At 33.4% G+C, this 21,307-nt stretch overlaps 1 protein-coding gene across 1 annotated transcript; it reads right to left on the bottom strand.

Moving 5' to 3' along the window:
• Window positions 1-7,134: 7,134 nt before the first annotated feature.
• LOC142617982 (NAC domain-containing protein 71) lies at window positions 7,135-11,046 on the bottom strand. The gene is made up of 4 exons (XM_075790961.1): window positions 10,801-11,046; window positions 10,417-10,700; window positions 9,126-9,482; window positions 7,135-7,668 (listed from the first exon to the last, which is right to left on the bottom strand). Exons 1-4 carry the CDS (start codon window positions 10,955-10,957, stop codon window positions 7,435-7,437), a joined length of 1,032 nt encoding a protein of 343 aa, XP_075647076.1. The 5' UTR covers window positions 10,958-11,046; the 3' UTR covers window positions 7,135-7,434.
• Window positions 11,047-21,307: the final 10,261 nt, after the last annotated feature.

The following is a 21,307-nucleotide window of genomic DNA, read 5'->3' as shown; positions in this document are numbered from 1 at the left end:
ACAAGTGGTGAGTCAAGGTGATTGTGTATTGGTTACTCCCATAGTTGAGCAAGGAAGACTCCTATATTTGCCCCTAAGCATGGTGGAGTAAAGGGCATACTATTGGTCATGGTGATATATGACAATTGGATTGTGATTAGAAAAAAGGCTTATGTTCAAGGGAGAGACTAACCAAAGTGCTACAAGTGACTTGGTGGAAGGCTCACATGTGAATGGGAGATTTGTTGGAATAGTCACATGTAAGTAGTGTTGTTGGTTAAGTAGTGAAATCTCACATTGGATACTAATAAGAATAATAATAGTTAGTATACCATAATTGAGTTCATACCCATTGCATTTAAGCCTTTTGGGTCAAGTGGTGTTTTCATATATTATATTAACTACTCAATTGGAGTCTCCCAATTGTGTTTCTCTCTCCAAAAAAAGCAACACATGGAAAGTTGAATTAGGCATAACAACCAAAGTTTCAAGTATAAATAGAGGCTCATTTTACTAGGAATAAAACAACCTACCGATAAGAACACACTAGAGAACAATTTTGAAGTCGTTTGTGCTTAGGTTTTTAGGAGACCTAGTAGTTCTTATGCTTTGTAAATGACTATATGCTTGTAAGTTACTTCCTTTGTAGTTGCTATCCAATTGTTAGGATTTTTTTTTTTTTTTTTAGAATATTGTTGTTAGGATCCCAGTGGTTCTTAATGGGAATAATAGGGGAATGAATGAGAAGTGACTTATTTCGAAGTAATCACTCACCATAGAGAAATATTATGAAAGAGAGGAAATGTACTAAGTAATGAATTGATTTATTCTTTAATATCTAATGCTAAATTACAATAATGCATTTATAGGAGACTAGCTCCAATCTCATTGGCCCACTAGACAAGTTATATGTGCTCAAATCCTAACTAACTCATCTTAATCTCAACTAACTTACTGACTAAAGGGAATACAACAATTATTATTTGGTTCTAAAAACTTGTTTAATCAAATATTTGTTAAGTTTGATGTAATATTTAGTTTTTTTTTTTTAAATGTTTGATTTAATTTTTTTTCTTTCTTGAAATCATTTTAATTTTAGTATGATGACTTAGGCTTTAATTGTGAGTACTGTTGCAATTTACTTTACTTTTAGATGATGCAATTTGAACCCGTTTAGTGCAATTAGGTTTACTTCAAATCAAAGTTTGGAAAAATGATTCGAATGAATTTTTTTGTATAATCTTCATCTATTGTTGAAGGAGAATTATTTCAGAGTTTCGATGTATAGAAAAATTGGTCAAGAACATACTATGGGAATTGTATATTTATAGTGGTTTCTCTGAATGGGTTCCACTTTAAATTGATCTTCTTGAGAATATTGATCTGCCCAATAGGACTTGTTGTTTGTTAATAATTGTCTCTAATTTTATTTATTTTAATAAATATAATTATAAAAAAATATAATTATAATTTTTATATTTATTTTATGGGCCCAAGTGATATGTGGCAAATTTTAATTTTCCAACGTGAAGTTCAACACTTAATTTATTTTATTTAATTAATTTAGTGACAAATAAATTTGGAGTTTGTCCCTAAATTAGACATGGTGCTTTGTAATTGACTTATTTTTTGAGTGGTCAAGTCTCAACAACTTCATGATTAGAGGTATTTTTCTTTTACTACATAATTTTGTGACACACACATTTAGTACAGTCATACTCCAAAAAGAATTAAGCTACACACAATCATTCGGGGCTCAAAAATTTTCTTTTACGTGCAAAAAGAATTAAGCTAAACACAATCATTTGGGCTCAAAATTTATACAAAGCCGTACTCCAACTCCTCTTCTTTTCCCTTTAAACTTTTAATTCAGCTTCCAATGAAAGACAAAGTGTAGAAGCCCAATAGGAAACAAACTTTAGAAGCCCAAAACAACTAAAAGACATCCAAATAGGCCGCACTGTTAACTCATGTTTTCAGTTTATGAAAACACTGTGTGTTACAGATTTTACCCATTCTCCTGTAGGTATCAAAATCACGTTCATGTGATGTTATGACTAATGAGATAGATATTTTAGCTTACCAAGATATCCTATTCTCTTAGCGAAGATGACTTAAATTAGGGTTTCTTTCCCACTCATTAATTGGCACATTTTGTGATTTTGTTCAAGTCTTCCATCTACAACATTTACTTGAAAACACATGTACCTCATGTAAATCGCATACTAGATTGAAAATTTTAATTCTTGGCTGTATGAGCACTCAACTATAACAGAGACCCTATCAAGTAGATTAGTTGAGTTTCTATTAATCTAATTAATATTGGAGGCATTTTTGGATGAGAGAAAAATGTTGAACAATCATTATTTTATTTTATTTTTTAAATTACTTATCGCATTAATGCTTGTATAATAGAAAAATTATCACATTTTAGCTAACTAAACCCAAAATTCACTCACATTAGGCTAAGCAAAGTGGTTGCTACAGTAATCATGTAAATTTACACTCATATTATTTATTTTGCATTTAGTTTTTAATTCTTTCATTACATATCACAAGGATAAAAGAAAGAGTCTAGATATTGGTTGTTGTGTGCGAAAAAATATATAATTTAATAAATTAAGAAATTCAAATTGATATTTTACTGAAATATAGTATAAAATAGATAATTTGATATGAATGGTTTTGAAAAATAAAAATGTAAAGTAAAAAAAAATTAGGTTTTTATATAAAAATAGATAGAAATTTTTGCTTAAACTAATTTGAATGCTCTTATTATTATAAAATTTTGGGCCTTTTTATAAAGGGGATAGGGAATTTTTATAAATGATATTGTGGTGGGCCTTTTTCGCAACTGCAGGTTGGGCTGCCTCCTGCTACGTTATAGCCCAATGGTTCAAGATAGGAGAGTCAGGACTGGCTTGACTGCAACACACCTCAAGCTAGCTTGTGCACAAGCTAGAACCCATTTTTGCTAAGACATTGGACACGAGCCCACAGAAGAGGAAGCTGTTGCAAAAGAGTTATGGCAGATAGGTGTGATATGATAATAATAAGGAGAATATGCTTACTGTCAGCTAGAAAACGAAAAATGCTAAATCATGATCTTAATAAAGGAAGAAGCAATGCAGTAATATAAATGCAACAAAAATAAGGTGATAACCATAAATAAAAGGAAACAACACTAATGCTTGATCAATAAAATAAAGGAAGAACGGTCAGTTTGCCGTGCTTGACTTCTTTGTAGAGTTAAGTCTAGGAAGGGAACCACTCTTCAATGTGGGCAATCTCATAAGGAAATCCTGCCATGGAAATTACCCACTTTGAGAGAATGGGCCTAAATAGCCTTAATTCTCACTAGAGAGTAGGCTTTTAGAAGAAGAGAAGAGAATAGCCTATTTGTGCATGCCCACTACCATACTCTTGTTTACTCTCTAATTCCTCTTTTCTTTTTCTTTTTTTTTTTCCTCTCTCTCTCTCTCTCTCTCTCTCTCTCTCTTGTTCCCTTCTGTTTTGTGGTTATGTTGTTGTTCCCCTTTTCCCCCACTTATTGTGCACGACTAAGACCCTTTTTATATTGCCTGCTGTGACGAGTTTTTACTATTTTACCCTTAACCGCTTTTGTCCTAGCATGGGTGTCCTTCCTAGATCACCCACTGGTCTGTCAGCTACCCATAAAAGAGTCTTATTTTGTTTGCTTGCTCACTGTGGCATTCTCATCCAGATAAAGGTGGGCATTCTCTCTCACTATCCCTCATGACATGCATTTAGTGATCCCACCTCATCTTTTCCTCTTTTGGGTGGTATGTCATCCTAGCAGGACATTTCTCCCAAAAGAGCTTGAGCGGTAACCCCAGAATAGGCTTTCTTCTTCTCCCCATCGCTAGACCATACCCTCTCTTATCTCTGACCCATGACCCACCACTCCTGTATTGGTTGGGTACAAGTTGGTGGTGCTTGAGCCTTGTGCGTGCTCCACTTCCATGTATGTCCATAGCTTGTTTGTTGTTCATGCATTTGCAATGACTTGAGGGTTTGTCTGCACGTTCTGCTACTTGTTCTTGACCTCTTGTGGCGTGGATGAGTCTTTGAGCTTTCATTATTTATGTCTTACTTCTTTCCTGGACTGGGTCTTGCTTGATCGTGGCTTTTCCTTCTCCAATCCATTCCTTACCCTCTTTTACGGGTCGGTTGACACTTCTGCCATGCCATTCTGTTGTTCCTGCCATGCTATTATTTAACTTATGCTTGCTGGGCCTCTTTTGGGACTTCTGTACGCTTTCCTTTTACTCAATTCTAGTAGCCCAGCATTATCATTAGGCTAGTACTCATGCTGTTTTGGGCTTCTTTGGTCCATTTCATTCTTTTGGGCATCCTCGACATGTTTCATTTCCTTGGGCATCCCTGGCTCATTCCAATTCTTCATGCTAGCTTCCTTTTTCCTTCGTCTTGTCTGTCTTCATTTGACGAATTTCTTACATCATCTGCTGTTGTGAATGTTGCAATGACTGCAATACCTCGATAAAAACGTTGGCATTGTTAGTGGGGACCCTTTGCTATTGCTAAGGTTCAACCCCTGCTTTATTGACACCTTCGCTTGGTTGGGCTGCTGTTGGTGGGGCATTGTTGACCTTGACTTTGCCTGTGAGGACACAGTACTCATGTTTCGTGTTTTTTATTTATTTATTTTTATCTTGGGGGCATAGCTTGCAAGGGCCCTTGTCTTCTTTCCCTGTCTTTTTCCCAACTTCCTAGTGGAGTCGTCAATTTAAATGTGGTGGACATTTTTCGCAACTACAGACTGGGCTGCCTCCTGCATGTTATGGCCCAATGGTTCTGGGTAGGAGACTCAGGATTGACTTGACTGCATACACCTCAAGCCAGTTTGTGCATAAGCTAGGGCCCATTTTTGCTAAGACCTTGGACACGTACCCACAACAGAGGAAACTGTTGCAAAAGAGTTATGGCAAGCAGGTGTAATATGACAATAATAAGGAGAATATGCTTACTATCAACTAGAAAATGGAAAATGCTAAATTATGATCTTAATAAAGGAGGAAGCAATGTAGTAATAAAAATGCAACATAAATAAGGTCCTAACCATAAAGAAAAGGAAATAACACTAATGCTTGATCAATAAAATAAAGTAAAAACGGCCAGTATGCCGTGCTTGACTTCTTTGCGGAGTTAAGTCCAGAAGGGAACCACTCTTCAATGTGGGCAATCTCACAGGGAAATCCTGCTATGGAAATTACCTACTTTGAGAGAATGGGCCTAAAAGACTTATCCTCAAATTTCTTAATTCTCACTAGAGAGTAGGCTTTTAGAGGGAGAAAAGAGAATGGCCTATTGGTACATGCCCACTACCACACTCTTGTTTACTCTATATTTTTCTCTCTAATTCCTTTTTTTTTTTTTTTTTTTCTTTCTAAGTTTTATGTTCTAACTTTCACTCCCTTTCTTGCTTTCTTTTCTCTTTGTTCTCTCTTGTTCACTTCTGTTTTTTTGTTATGTTGTTGTTCCCCTTTTCCCCCTCTTACTGTGCACGTCTAAGGCCCTTTTTATACTGCCTGTCGTTACGGATTTTTACTATTTTACCCTTTAATCGTTTTTGTCCTAGCATGGTTGTCTTTCTCAAACCACCCACTAGTCTGTCAGCTGTCCAACCATCACCACTTACCTGTGTTGGCTGTGCCACATCCAATTCCCAGACAAAGGAGTCTTATTTTGTTTGCTTGCAAACCGTGGCATTCTCATCTGGATAAGGGTGGACATTCTCTCTCACTGTCCCTCATGGCATGCACCTAGTGATCTCAACTCATCTTTTACTCTTTTGGGTGGTATGTCATCTCAGCAAGACATTTCTCCCAAAAGAGCTTAAGCAGGAACCTCAGAATAGGCTTTCCCCTTCTCCCCACCACTAGACCATACCCTCTCTTACCTTTGACCCATGACCCACCACTCCTGTATTGACTGGGTATAAGTTGGTGGTGCCTGAGCCTTGTGTGTGCTCCACTTCCATGTGTGTCCATGGCTTATTTGTTATTCATGCGTTTGCAATGGCTTGAGGGTTTGTCTGCATGTTCTGCTACTCGTTCTTGACCTTTTGTGGCATGGATGAGTCTTTGAGCTTTCATTATTTATGTCTTACTTCTTTCCTGAGCTGGGTTTTGCTTGATCGTGGGCTTTTCCTTCTCCAATCCATTCCTTACCCTCTTTTGTGGGTCGGTTGACACTTCTGCCATGCCATCTCATTGTTCCTGTTATGTTATTATTTGACTTATGCTTGTTGGGCCTCTTTTGGACTTGCTGTACGCTTTCCTTTTTTTCAGTTCCAGTAGCCCAACATTATCATTGGGCTAGTACTCATGCTATTTTGGTCTTCCTTGACCAATTTCATCGCTTTCGGGATTCCTTGGCCCATTTCATTTTTTTGGGCTTCCTTGGCCCAATTCATTTCCTTGGGCATCTCTGGCCCATTCTAATTCTTCATTTCCATGGGCTTTTACTAAGTCTTTTGGGCTCCCTCGGCCCAAATTACCACATCCTTTACTTTTGGAGTTTATGGGCTTTTCCACCAACCCCTTAATTACTTAGTTCCTTAATTTAGGCTCCTTTGGCCCATTCTTGCTTGCTTTCCATTTCTCATAATGCCCATAGGTTTACCACTTCTTTCTTCGAGCTTTTTTGGGTCCGCTTGCTTTCTTTGAGACCCTTTTGCTATTTTTTTAGGCCTATTGTCCATTATTCCTGTCATTCGGGTTTAATAGTTTTCTTCTCAATTTACTAACTCTTTCTTCCCATATTGTTAGGATTCTTCCTATTATTGAGCCTCCTTGCCAAAGTGGGCATCAACAGATATAATTAAGACCTTTTTATAATCAGGGCTTAGGCCTAAGCCTAAGAGTGGCTTATCCCTTGAGTCTAGATAAATTTTTTAGGGGAAAATCTATAGAATCTAGTAAAATTTGTTCCTTAATGTGAGAAAAATTTGAAGTATTGCAAGAAGTTTGGAGGATCGAGGCCTTAGCACAATTTCTTCCGTGTCTTGCTAATAAATTTCAATTTTGTGTTCAAAATTTGCCAGAAAAAATAATGTTCATACAAAGAAGAGTACGTGAGTTTAATTCAAATGAAGCGACACCATTACAAATTAGCCTTTTCATTTCTTTTCCAAAACTCACAAGATATTCCAACACCAATGTGTAAAAGGGAAAAATGGAAATGAAGAAAACAAAAAAAAAAAGGGAAAAGAAAAAAGAAAATAAAAATACTCATATATATGCCTTAAGAGTCATCATTCTATAGTGTAGTACATGATATATCCATATCATCTTCATGGTTGGCAAAATAATCCCCCATTTTTGGTTATTTTATCCGAACACAATATTCTACCTTTGTGTCAATGAATTTTAGTAATACAATATTTGTGGATGTCATATAAGTTTAGTTTACTCACTCTTGCAAGGAAAGGGCAACAGGGTTGTCTAAAGAGGAACATAAAGAGAAAATTTCTTCTAATGTTCCATTCATACAATCCCGGATCTTGTCATATGACATGTATTCGTCGATGATTTCAGGTTTCACAGGCTTCGTCTCTGTTAAATTTATCTGTGGAAAATCTTCAAGTTCTAAAGGTGGGTAAGGAAGTTGATAATCCAAACTTGTGTAACTTTGAATCTGCATATCCTGTATTAACAAATACATAGTATGAATAATAACCAACACAAATATACAAGTAAACATACATACTATGAAGCAATCAGCTGTGTATAAAAGCTTGCATATATATATATATATATATATATATATATATATAGTATGAATAATAACCAACACAAATATACAATTAAACATACATACTATGAAGCAATCAGCTGTGTATAAAAGCTTGCATATATATATATATGTGTGTGTGTATGTATATGAGAGAGAGAGAGATAGAGAGAGAGTAAATACATTCACTTTAGGTTCGCATATACATATACGAACCTAAAGTATATGTATACCAAACAAAGAGTAGCATTTTATTCAAGGTAATTATTCTTTCCGATATATTATCACATGATATTAACGTACATCATGCCTTGAATCATGTGTGTCTAATCAATTTGAAGTGACAACTAAGAAATTTTTCCGGATAATTACAACTCACAAGGTCGTAGAGTAGGTAAGAGAACAGTTTCTCTTTTTGCTTTTTTTTTTTTTGGCCCCCAATACATAATCAAATAAGAAAATTGAAAAACTTGGAACTTCTTTTTGTTGGCTTATATATTACTAAAATTTTAAATGATAAAAGTAAAAGACCAATGGAGCTTCTTTTCCAAAGCTTTTTTTTTTTTAATGAATAGAATAGCAAAACTAAAATTTTTGAGAATGGGAAACATGTCAATCATTACTGAGACCCGGGAAAAGAAAGTCACGCGGAGACATAGGTTTCAGACATGTTTTGGGGTCACCATGAGGAAAACGGGGAAGAAAGATGTTTGAACTTTGAACGAAGTTTGAGTCAGTCAAAAGAAGTTATGGAAGATGGTGAAGAAAGTCATTTAAGTCAGTCTTAAATGATTTTGGAAGGAAGCTAGCTTTAGAAAAAGACAGCGAGTTCATTGCTTCCAACTTTTGTTACTTTAAGATCAAAAGAGAAACTCAAAGGGCTTGTCTTGTGGGCCACTTCCAACTTGTACCATCGTTGGTGCATGCATGGATATGCTGCCATATGATGATTTATGAAAGAATGTAAAACTGTTGTTAAAAATCAAAAAGTGGTGTGAACATGAAGCCCTAGTGACAAAGCAGGAATAAAGCAGAATATCGCTGGAAATGTAGTCTTAGCAAAGTATATAATCATATCATGAACAAAGGAAGTGGGTAAAAGCAGATTATTCTTATTATATGTAATAATCATTGTAGTTTGAGAATTAGTCCGATTCTAAAAAAAAATTGACGGTAAGACTACCTAAAAATACCTCTTCCAAACCTTACAGAAGTAAGAATTTTGTGTATTCACTACAGCCATTTTATAATAATCATGATGTATCCCATATTAGAATTTACCTCATGCTAATTAACACCTCCTATGTATATATATTAATCTAATGCTATGTTAGAAACGAATTCTGAGGCCGAATTTCTCAATTTTTTACCTGAATTAGATTTGAGGGGTAGTCCACACCAAGAGAATACAAATTAGCAGCACTATTTGCTTCATCTGAAGCAAATGGAGCTTGTAAATCATCAGCTATGCCAGTTTCAGCAGGTGTGCCTTGAGTGAGATCTGAAGAGGAAGTGTCTGATGGAAACTTAGAGTAGTCTTGAATGAAATTCTCATCCTCAGCTTCTCTCCCTTGGAAAGTTTCAAGTCCACTTGTATCATCCCCCAATAATTGTTCATCCAAGGCTGAGACTGAATTACCATTCTCTAAATTCTCAGTCTGTTCTTTTTCTTTGGCTTTGGGAATCTGTATTGTTTTCTTGAAAATGCGACATAATGCATAAGAGTCCTGAAATGCAAAATTACCATACCCTGCTTAACCTTCCATGATTAAATCACATACCTAAGTATGAAAAGAGTATAATACAAAGATCTAGAAAAGTGAGTTTGGAAAAAGAAGGGGAAAAAAAAGGAACTAGAAACAGATGCAAAGATAATAGTAAGTACAACTAAAGTCATATAACCAAAGACTCTTTCATCATGATGTTGATATAAGCTATAACTTTCAAAAGGAAAAGAAAATTTGACAAGGAAGAAAAAGAAGAACATATGAGATTTGCTTTATTTTATGTCTGATTGCATAAAGATATTCACATAACCAATGATAGCTCTTATAAACTTGACAAAATCTCACATGAAAGAGTCCAATCTTAGGCTGTTCCTCATTTCACTCCAGCTACTGTAATAAAGAATTCGTTCACTGAACTCCATGCATCTATGATTTGACCTTTTCTTTTTTGGGGGCTGTAAATTGTAGGGTTTCTAGGGTTTCCTTCATTAACACTGTTTACTATCACCAAGGACTATCTACATCAATCAAAAAGTGTGCAAGTTTCTCTAACACAAAAGTGACATTCAAAAAACATATTATTCCTCCCTTTATCATTTCCTAGAACATAAATCTCTCTAAACCCTAATGTTAATATATTTCGTTGATGTTTTCACTTTGAATAATGACTCATCTTTATCACGGAATAGTTGAATTTCATCAAAAACTGCAGATCCAGCTTTAGCACAGTGAATTTAGCACACCCCTCCCACCCCCCAGCTTTTGGCACAGGTAACCATTAAAGATCATATAATCAAATTGTTACATGTTGAGTTTATATTAATTGGACATTTTCTTTTCTTTTTTTTGTTTGAAAATTCAATTCAATTCAATATTCTAAAATTTTTCATTTACAATGCCTGAAAATATATATAAAATTTGGTGTTCTACATACCTTCAAACTTGATGATGCAGAACTGCTACACATGGAGTCGATAAGGCGATACTCATGCATCACCCAGTTAGTTCTAATGCCATGGGGAGCCCTACCTCTATAATACACCAAAGTTTTCTTCATTCCAACTGGGTGCTTATGAGAGTGCACTGGCCTGTCTTTACCAGTGGCTTTCCAGTAACCGGCTCGTGTTGCTCGGTTGGTTCTTGATCCATTAGGGTACTTTCTATCCCTTGGACTATAAAAATACCACTCCATATCTTTGCTTGGTAAAAATGATTTCTCTGTTAATCAATACAACAGCAAATGAGCCTTAGTCCCAGAACACATTGATACAGTAGAAAAAGAGAAAAGATTTCATATAGAAAAGAATTATATATGTACCTGGTAAATCCCATGGTTCACATTTGTAGAGATCAACTTCTGGGATAATTTCAAGCTCAATCGTGCCGCCATTAATTTTTCGATGTAGATAGTAAGCAACAAGCTCCTCATCTGTTGGATGGAACCTAAAACCTGGAGGAAGACTCATGGGTGCCATTGCACACTGTTTGATTTGTGTGTGTGTGTGTGTGAGAGAGAGAGAGAGAGAGAGAGAGAGAGAGACCAAATTTGGAAAGAGAGAGCACAGAACATGAACTAAAATGGCTTGTACTATTGAACTATATAGGCCACAGTTAGGATCCAAGCCATGAAATTAATTGCCTGATCTTTGCAATTTATTACACCATTGCCATTCACTGTTACTTGTCAGCTTCTGAAACCAATCCTTGTCTTTTCTAACACTCTTTTGTCCTTAACAACTTTGCTTTAAGTGATCACATAGTAGGTGCAGTAGATTCAGTAAATATTATGTAAAAGAATTGTGAGAAAAAAAAAGAAAAAAAAAGAGAGATCGATTGGGAATATCATATAAGATATAATAGTACTACTTTGGCTAGCTTTAGGTGAGATTCTATGTGTAAGGTATTGTGTGAAACCTAGAGGGAGTATGAGAAGCTTCTGCTTTAATTTGTCTGCTCATAAACTAACAAAAAAACACAAGCCCTCTAAAAAGGCTGTGCAGGACACTCAACCTTCCATACCCTACAACACGCAATACTAGGCCCTTCTACTTATTTTAATCACTCTTCCAAAATAATAATGTAGTATTATACCATATGATATTTATTATATATCATTCATGACGTCATGGTTTTTTTTGCTATTCCTTCCTTATATTCTTTGCAGAGGAACATGGTATAGAATCTTCTGTATTGGTATGTCATGTGCCATTGTGAACTGGTTTAACACAATAATTATTATCTGCCTTATGCATGTATAGAGAACACAAGAAAATTAAGTTAAAAGGAAAAATAAAGTACAATAGAAAATGATAGACAAAACTTCCAGTTGGATCCAAATTTCTTGACAAGTTTGGATGTGTTGAAGCATGAAAATTAATGCACTTACAAACTTGTTCATCTCATGTGTCCATTTTGTTGATAATGTTTTTGTGGCTAGCCTAGGGATTGCAGTTCAAATTTTCGTTCTCCTAGTATCTTACGTTCCAAGTCCGAACTCCAAAGATACTGTTTGGTAATATGGTAGGCCCTAATTATCATTAAGCATTTTTAAATTTGAACAATGATATATAAATAGAGATTAGATAAAGTGGAAATGACTTTACCACAGAAAAATATAATGAATTGTTTTTTTTAGTAATATGTATGATGAGGGCATTTATATAAGGTGATCATAGTCCAATTACAATACATCAACATAAACTAAATTGGTTCTGAATTTTTTCCAGTTCAGCTGAGTTGCTTGATTCATGTGTTAGAATAATAGTTATTAAATGATTAAATTTTATTTCTTCCTTCAATATAAATTTTTTGGGAGGGATCTGATTAACTTAACTAATAAAATTTCTTGTTATTGAATAAGAGATTTGTCATTCTATAATAATTGATATTTATCATATGATCAAGACATTATTTGGTTTTTGGTGTAAATAGGGTTCAATAAATAGATACTATAGATTGGAATTCTATTGTGTGTGTGTGTGTGTGTGTGTGTGTGTATAAATAGATACATATTAAATTATGATGATATATGATAAGGATAATTTTGTAGTTAAACCATGATGAGAAAAAAGCGACGGACCCAATAATCCCGCCGGCATCACTTGTCACAAGCGACTACATCATAAAGCCTACAACTTCATAACAAAGCTGACGACCCTAACAAAGTGACGACACCATAAGCTGACGAGAACAAGCTGAAGAGGGTAAGCGAACCTCCGTCGGGTCTGACATAGCCTTACTTGATCTCCACACATACGTGTATAAGGAGACTTCTTGCACTACACGCTTAATCCTAATCAAGAAGACTCCTACAAGGAAAAGAATTCTAGGAGATACGCAGAATCCAAGAGGTTCTCTCCTAGAAGGAAAGAACTTCTTGGCCAAGGCACAGATGTCAACCCCACACTATTATAAATACCCCAAAACCCTCATAAATCAAGGTACGCATAATTCACCTCAGCTCTAGCACTCTAGAGTTGTGAGCAAGAGATTTTTCTAATTTGACCATCGGAGGGTATTTGACTAATACCACACTGGTACTCCTCTTAAGGTCTTCAACTTTTGTATTGTACAGGCTCTTGTCAGGAGCACGTGAGGATCGTGTGGCTTACTGACGATTTTCGGTATCATCAATATATATTAAATCAAATCTTGATTATGAATCTGTCTCAATAATTATCCTCATATTTAAGTTAAAACACTATATATTAAGTCTACCTCACACTAAGAGAATGGTTACAATAATCTAAATTCATCCCACCATCAATGCAACAAGTGGTGCAATAGGGCCGTGACACTTGTAAATCGATAGTGTTAGTGTATAAAAGTGATGGGTGATTACACCATTTCATTGTGCACCGTCACTCATGCAATAACCATCACTTGGTGGATAATGTTGCTCCATCAACATTTCAGTTGAAAAATATATTTAACGTTAAGTTAGTTATTAGATAAAGAGTTAGTTTTTTGGATAACTATTATCTTTTCACATATAGATGTGTCTCTCATCGAAGGACATTGGAGGAGTTTAAATATTGGAATTCTTCATTCAATTTTTATGTTGAATTATTCTCTTTATTGTTATGTTGATTCCCACCTTAACGAAATTACCATTCATGCTATTGGAACCAACAAATAAACACGAGAAAAATGTGCAAAACACAGAGAACAACAATTTATTAGAATTTGGTATAATGCCTTAAACAAGGACAAGTGGCAACAAAGTAGTTATTAGAGGTTTCAAGTAGTGCTCGGAAGCACGACAAAAGGTATCAAGGTATAAGGAGTGCCACAGAAAAATCAACCGTCGATAACCGTCAAAAACCTCAAATATGAATAGATGACTCATTTTAAGAAGAACATAACTCTCCACTCACAAAGTATGTACTTCAATAGGGAATTATCTCTTGTTATTGTATTTCCTTTTTAGGTCCTAGGATCTTTGTAAGGTGTTCGTACAATTATATTACTTGTAGTTTATTACTACTATGTTACTCTTTGATTATATTCAAATTCCTTTGTAATTGCATTAAGTTCTTAGTTGTTGGCCTATTAGATCTTTAGTTATCCATCATCGACCTTAGTTTTTACATCAACAAGTTCATATATCAAAAGGAGACATGTATTTAGGTAATTGTTGTACAGATCAAAAGGAGAAAGATAAATAAATGCAGGAAAGATTATAAATAATTATGTTATCTTAACAATCAAATAAAAATTAAAGGAAACATCCACAATGTTTTTTTATTTCAAAAGAGGTTTATTATAATATTCTTGCGAAATAATATGAAAACGTGTTATACTTTTAGTAATATATACGATTACTCGTAACTTGCTTTTTTCCAAGACGGTTGGCATACGTATTGAAGACACATGCAGTAGAATGTTTCAAGTATGAATATTGGAATAATTCATTCTACGTTCACATGATTCGATTAGCTATAGGGGACCAATCATCATTTCCAAAAAGTGAATGGTTCTCTACGTTCCAAAATATATCCAGTATTATCAATTAGATTGATCTTTGAATACTCAATCAAAATTGATTATAAAATTTTGATTATTTTATCCAATACCGCGTTCAGCATAAGCAAGAAAAAGAGCGATAAAACAAATATAAATTTGCCTGTGACTACATCTGTCTTGTATAGAATAGACCAAAAAGAAAACAATCAAATCCAAATTAGTTTAAATAATCAAATCCAAATTAAGCCTTTGTTTGCCACTACAGGAGCACTTGTGTCTCTCACAAACTTTCAAACCATCATCTTTATTTGACCATTCAAAAGAAACCTCACAGTACAAATCTTTAACAAGGTGTTTGACATAACATAAAACGTGATCAGTAAAGAATAAAGTAAGTAAGATAAAATGAGCCTATAGACTTTAGACAAGCTCAATATAAAATTTTAAAAAAGAATTCAATACAATTTAGAACTAATTTTTGGGTTAAATTATCAATTTAGTTCTTCAATTATGGGACAAAATTTTAATTCATTCCCTCAACTATTAATAGTCTCAACTTTTAAAATTAAGATCAATATCCTTGTAACTATCGAACTATATAAAAATATACAAATAAATAAATCAATGTCATTATTATTGTTATTGTTAGGTATTCTCTCCACAATAACCTTATAACATATGCTTTATTTCTCCATAATTAATATTATTTATGTTAAATTCAAACGAAATTGAAATTGACTTGATTTTGAAAGTTGATGACCTAAATTAACATAATTTTTTTATATATTTAAATGATGAAATCCACTCAATTGATTGTTAAGGGACCACATTGAACTTTAGCTCAATGTTAGTGGACCAAGTTAATATTAAACCTTTATTTTAAACACCCCCCTAAGTTTTTCAACTGGACTAATCATAACATTTACATAAGAAAGGAGGTTAAGTGCCTTGAATTTTCATTTAGACAAATTTGACATAACCCTTTGCTTAAAAAAAGGAAAAAAAAAAAAAAAGAGAAAGAAAAGAAAAGATAGTTGTAGATTACATAACCATGCCTTTCTAATCGGATCGTGGGCATTCAATCAAAGACATAACGTATCAGAAAAATGAGTAAATGGGGCCAAGAATGATAGAATTCTATTCTGTTCTATATTTTCGTCCCCAAAGAAAAAAGCACACTTTATCATTCAACAGTTGATGGCTTGAAGATGGGCCCATCAATCTACTTGGCTCACCGTCACAGTCTCCTTTTTCTTTTTTCCTTGCCATGCCATCCAAATTCCCCAGTTACTTTTTCTTTACTGTTTCTTTTCTTTTCTTTTCTTTTTTCGTTTTGGTTGCTATTTAGTTTCCTTTGCCTTTTCTTAAAATATCATTTTTTGATTTGGGTAAAGACATACTAACCTTTAATGATTACTATACAAAATCTTTGACTGGTTTTCTCTCTCTCTCTCTCTCTCTCTCTCTCTCTCTCTCTCTCTCTCTCTCTCTCTCTCTCAAGCTCATTATATGTTATACTATGTAGTGTACAACATTTGCTACTGTTTTCTAGACCAACATTAATTGATGGAATGTATAATGATTGATTAGTCTTACATTAACAACTTTAGCAGCTGTTTGCTGATGAAACTATGACATGTGTTTAGAACTAGGGATTATATAGATTAGAATCTCTCTATAAATTAACAAAATAGTAGTATATAAAATTCATTGGATAGCTGTACTTTCTGGTGCTAGGTGTTATGGGAGCCCCCATTTATCAAGAAGTGACCTTGCAATCCCTTTTTATAAATGATTTCCCTCTAATAGATTCATTAGATTGAGTGCTTTTTCTTTTTAAACTATTCCAGAATAATGTATGAAAATTTTAAGTAATTAAAAGAGTTTATCCATTTTAATTTGTATAGCTATCTTTAAATTTTTTAAATAAATTGCTGTATCAACTTTATTACTTTGAACACAAAATAAAAATAATTATAAAAATTTATTTATTGTTGATAATGTGGTACCAATCACATTGCTTATGTCAATTTGTAAACCTTTTTAATAAGATTGGTAGTATTTTTAACATTTTCTCAAATTTTTTTCCTCAAAATTTGAACTTCCCTTTTCACCCATTTAAGGATATCTTATAAGAAGATCGTTATGTATATTTTGTTCTTATCAAATGAGTCATTTACAAACTACCATTTCCATCTATATATTTAAGATAAAGGCAACAACATATTCAACAGTATGTCAGCCATATTCTATGACGACCTTTACTGCGTGTCTTTGGCTTGCTTTATATTTTTTACACCTCAAACATGAGAGTAGTTAAGTTGTGCAAGAACAATTACATTTAGAGATGGAAAGAGAGCGATCATCAAAGAGTTTTGTTCGGAGGATCTTTTGCCGAAAGACTCTTTTATCCCTTTTTATCATGCATCTTTCCTAACCGTCCCGGACAATTTTCATTTCCTAAGAACAACATTCTCAACCTTATGTGAAACCCTGAAGGGAAGAGCTTTTGATTTGCATAAAGAGATTCCAAACTCATCCATTTCGCCAATCAAATGACAAATCACATACATACTCTCTTAAAAAAAAAAAAGCAAACTTGATTCTAAGCTCTAATTAGTAGTACGTAGTACCTACATTATATGAACCTCATTGAGCTAGACTAACTTTTGTTTGCCATTCCAGCTCTAAAAATCACATGGGGTTTATTCATTTTCAATTTTTGAGAGAGAGAGAGAGAGAGAGATGTGTGTGTTAAATGGGGTTCTAAAGCCATGCAACCTTTCACACGAACTTAGAGGATGGAAAATATAAAGCAAATAAAGTTCAAAAGAGCAAAGAGGGTTATAGTGGGAGGGGCTGATGGGGAAGACTGTAGAGTGGTAGTTGTCTATTGAGAGCATTAGATTCCCAAATGTCAGCTTTGTCTATTATTTTAGTTTGTGCACAAAAGACAAATGTTCAGATTCCTCTTTCATTCCAGGTTATGAGATGTAGCTTTCATGTGGGTTCTGTTCTGAGATCACATCTGTCATTTGGCTTCAACAGTTTAGTGTTTTTGTTTTTTGTTTTTATTTAAAAAAATTTCTGATTTGCCCTTGGTCTTGAACTTGATTTTTTTTCCCTATAGATGCTTTATCTCATGCTCCATTATTGGCACTTTGGCAAGTTGGACCAGCGCACAACTGAGTTTTGGAGGTCAGTCAAGGTCTAGTCTAGGCCTCCCTGACTTGACTGTATTTGAAAACAAGAAACTTAACCTAAATCTATGAGATGCAAATAACATAAAGGAAAGAGTACTAAAAAAACAAAAATTCAACTCACACACAAGTACGTGGGGGCGTTTAATTCGTTAAAATGTACATTATAATAATATGACATTAAGATTTTTTTATTTTATTTTTAACATTATCATAATCTAAAATTACAAACTATTACATCACCTTAATTTCATTATTTTCTTAAAGAATGTAATACTGTATTCTTGTATTGAGATTATGTTAATATAAGATTATAATAATGTAATATTATGGTGTTATGTAATATCACAGCGAACCAAATGTACACTTAAATAACATAGTTCCTTCAAAATTAGAATTATGTTCACAGGGTTGCTGTAATTTTATTATAAAATCTACAACATCCAAGAATTACAAGAATCATCAATGTGTGTGTATATAATCATATTTCTATGAATATTTCGGAAATTATAATAAAGGGTCTTAAGAATCTAAAGTGTATTCAAATATTGTAAATAACCCCAGTAATTGTACAGATATCATTTTTGTTTAATCCGGATGACAAAAAAAAAAAAAAAAAAAGTAAAAACACAATTCCCCTCAAAGGTATGTCGGCCGGCCTTCGAGCTCCCGACATAAACAACTTAATAAATCAAGTGTCACATACATCTTATCTAACTGCATAGATAAGAAGATTAATGAAGAAATGATTAAAGCTATGCTCTAGAGTATGGAGACAAATTTTTGTAGAGAGTTTTTCCAACTGCTATGATGAATGTCACATAAGGAGAGAAAAATCCTATACAAAGATTTAACATTTTTCCCTAGAACAAAACTTGCATAAAAAAATCCAAGATATATATATTTTTTTCCTTAGGCCCAGCCAATGTATATCATTATGCGAGGACTCTATATGCATAAAAGGAACTTATTCATGAATAGAAGGTGAGAAATGTTTCAATTGATCATTTAAAATATGCTCCCTCCATCCCTTTGAATTTGTTTTGTTTAGAAAATTCTATTTTTTAAAGGAACATCTTTTAATGCATTATCTTTTAGATAAAAATGTATAAATTTCCAAAATTACTATTAACAAAAAAAAAAAAAAAAAACTTTAGTAAAAGAAAGATATTGATTTTTTAAAATAAAGTGAAAAATATGTTAGGAAATTTATTTATTTTGGTATGACATTTCAAAAAAGAAATGAAATATCATTTTAGGACGTCCCAAAATGAAATAGAGATTAAACAATTTGAGGTGAAGGGATTAGTTGCAAACAATTATGAAAACTTATAAAAGTATGAATTAAGTACACGGCTTTTTAATGCCAAACAAAAACAATATCAAATGTGAGATGAAGGGAAAATTGAACAATAAGAAAAGAGAAATGATAAACACTAAGAATCAGCACTTAAGCATTTTCTGAAATCAAAACCAAGCAAAGAAAACTTAGGAATCACTTAGCACCAAAGTTGCTAGGATTCATCATCCAGCAAATTGAAAATTTTCCAATTTCAAATTTCATTCATTAAATCTCCTTTTCAGGTTTATTAGAGCCTTTTTTAAATAGGCCTCCACAGAGTGCAACAATAAAGAAAGTAATTCAAACATAAAACACAATCCCACAAAATCCTCAACAACATTAAAATCCAAGCTTACTACGAAGTGAACTTCAACTTTTTGGCCAACATATTGCATGATATTGTTGACAAAAACAAAACATACAAAAATCTTTATTATAGCAGTCATTTTGATCACCAGATTGAAAATAAAGCTTATCTTGTGTATACTATTATTCTTTTCAAGCTTCTAGCAACTGTCGTACATCTATAAAACAAAGTAAAAATAAGTAAAGCTTTTTATTGAAGGCCTCCAAAACCCAAAAATTAGCCGAAACAGTTTTGCTCCTAGAATCCATCATAAACGGATAAACCATTATTTCAACTGTTTGTCTCATCCATCTCCCTATAGAGGAAAGGAAGTACCTTTTTGTATTGCACCTATGTAAGACTGTAAGACCATGTTAAATAAATAAATAAAATAAAATAAAAATAAAAATCATTGTTAAAAGCTCTTTGGGCTCAACTTATACTAGGCCGGGACCAAAGTTTTAGTGGGCTACATCATGTTCTAGGCATAGGAGAAAATTAACCTGCAGTGTGGTGTATCCTTTCCCAAATGGATGCATTAATCTTTCATAATTTAAACTGCCAATTACAAATTTATTTGAGAATGAAGATGACTGATAAATAAATTTATTAAATTATTTTTTTGTGCTAAAGAGATATTTTAATAGATATAATAGGATTGGAAATTTAACAGAGCCCACGTGTTTCAAAGTTAATACATTATGTTATAGTGTGTATTTAGTGTATGTATATATATTATAGTACTTTTGTTTGAACTTGGTGGGGGTACAAGATGAATAGGTCACTTGGTGGTGATGGTGGCCAAAACAAGATATTGAATTATGGCTGAATGATTATAGATTAAAAAAAAAAAAGTGATTCTCTCTCATGCAAAATTGTAGTTTTTTTTTTTAAAAGTGTTATTCTTTAGATTCTCTAATTACATTCAACCATGTAAATTTATTAAAAGTAGAAATTTTAAAGTAAATTTGAATAAATCTATATTGATCCGATGTAAATGCTTATTGCTCTAACCAAAAAAGTTGAAAACCAAAGAAATCCACTTGTTATGATGCAGTGGAATAGAGCTACATATTTTGTGGCCCAAAACAAGGCCTATAGAGAACTTGTCAAACAAAGGCTCACAAGAAACCTAATACAAAATTAGAAACCATCCCATGCATGCAGTGAGTCAGTGCTGGGGAGAGGGAGAGAGAGAGAGAGAGAGAGAGAGAGAGAGATCAATTGAGAAAATGTCTCTACTAGGGGAGAAGAGACGGATGTTGATGTTAACCGCCATGTCGGGAGTGATCGGATACCCCGCGATGAAGTTCATCAATAGCAACTAGCTCCCTAACCTTGAAGCCCGTCTTCGCCAGAATGCTAGCTATGATTCCCTCGTACGCTTTCTCGTCTATGAAATCTTTCTATCATTCTATGCCCATCATTTCAATTTATCATTCCACTTGTTGGGTTGTTTTTGTTTTTTATCATTTGATATGTTTAAATTCTTATATGAAGTTTTTGCTATGTGTCTGAAATTCGAGAGGGATTGTGTGAATATCACATTCAAGTCTGATTATAAAAATAAAAACAAAAATAAAAAAAAGTCACATTTAAGTATAAACTTCGGCCAACATATTGCATGATATATACTAAATCGCTTAAAATGCAACAATGTTGTTCTCGTTAATTTAATTGATAAAATTTTTTCATAAAAAATGCTTATTATGGAACAAATTATATATTTTAAAATTCTATTCTATCTAATTGAAAAGAAAAATGCTAAGATCTTTTTTTTTTTTTGTGTTTTTTTAAGCCCAATGATCTTTGTTGTGGCAGTCATTTTAATAACCAGATTTAAAATAAAGCTTATCTTGTATACTTTTTAAGTCTTTTTAAAATCCAGCGACGGTCCTCCACTGGCCATTGCTCGTTATATAGAATCAATAAGTAAAGCTTTTTTTTTTTTTTTTTTTTTTTTTTTTTTTTT

This window comes from Castanea sativa, chromosome 11 (genome assembly GCF_040712315.1).
Source record: "Castanea sativa cultivar Marrone di Chiusa Pesio chromosome 11, ASM4071231v1".
Taxonomy (NCBI): domain Eukaryota; kingdom Viridiplantae; phylum Streptophyta; class Magnoliopsida; order Fagales; family Fagaceae; genus Castanea; species Castanea sativa.
The sequence above is the reverse complement of the archived record's forward strand: the minus strand, read 5'-3'. Positions and strand labels throughout refer to the sequence as shown.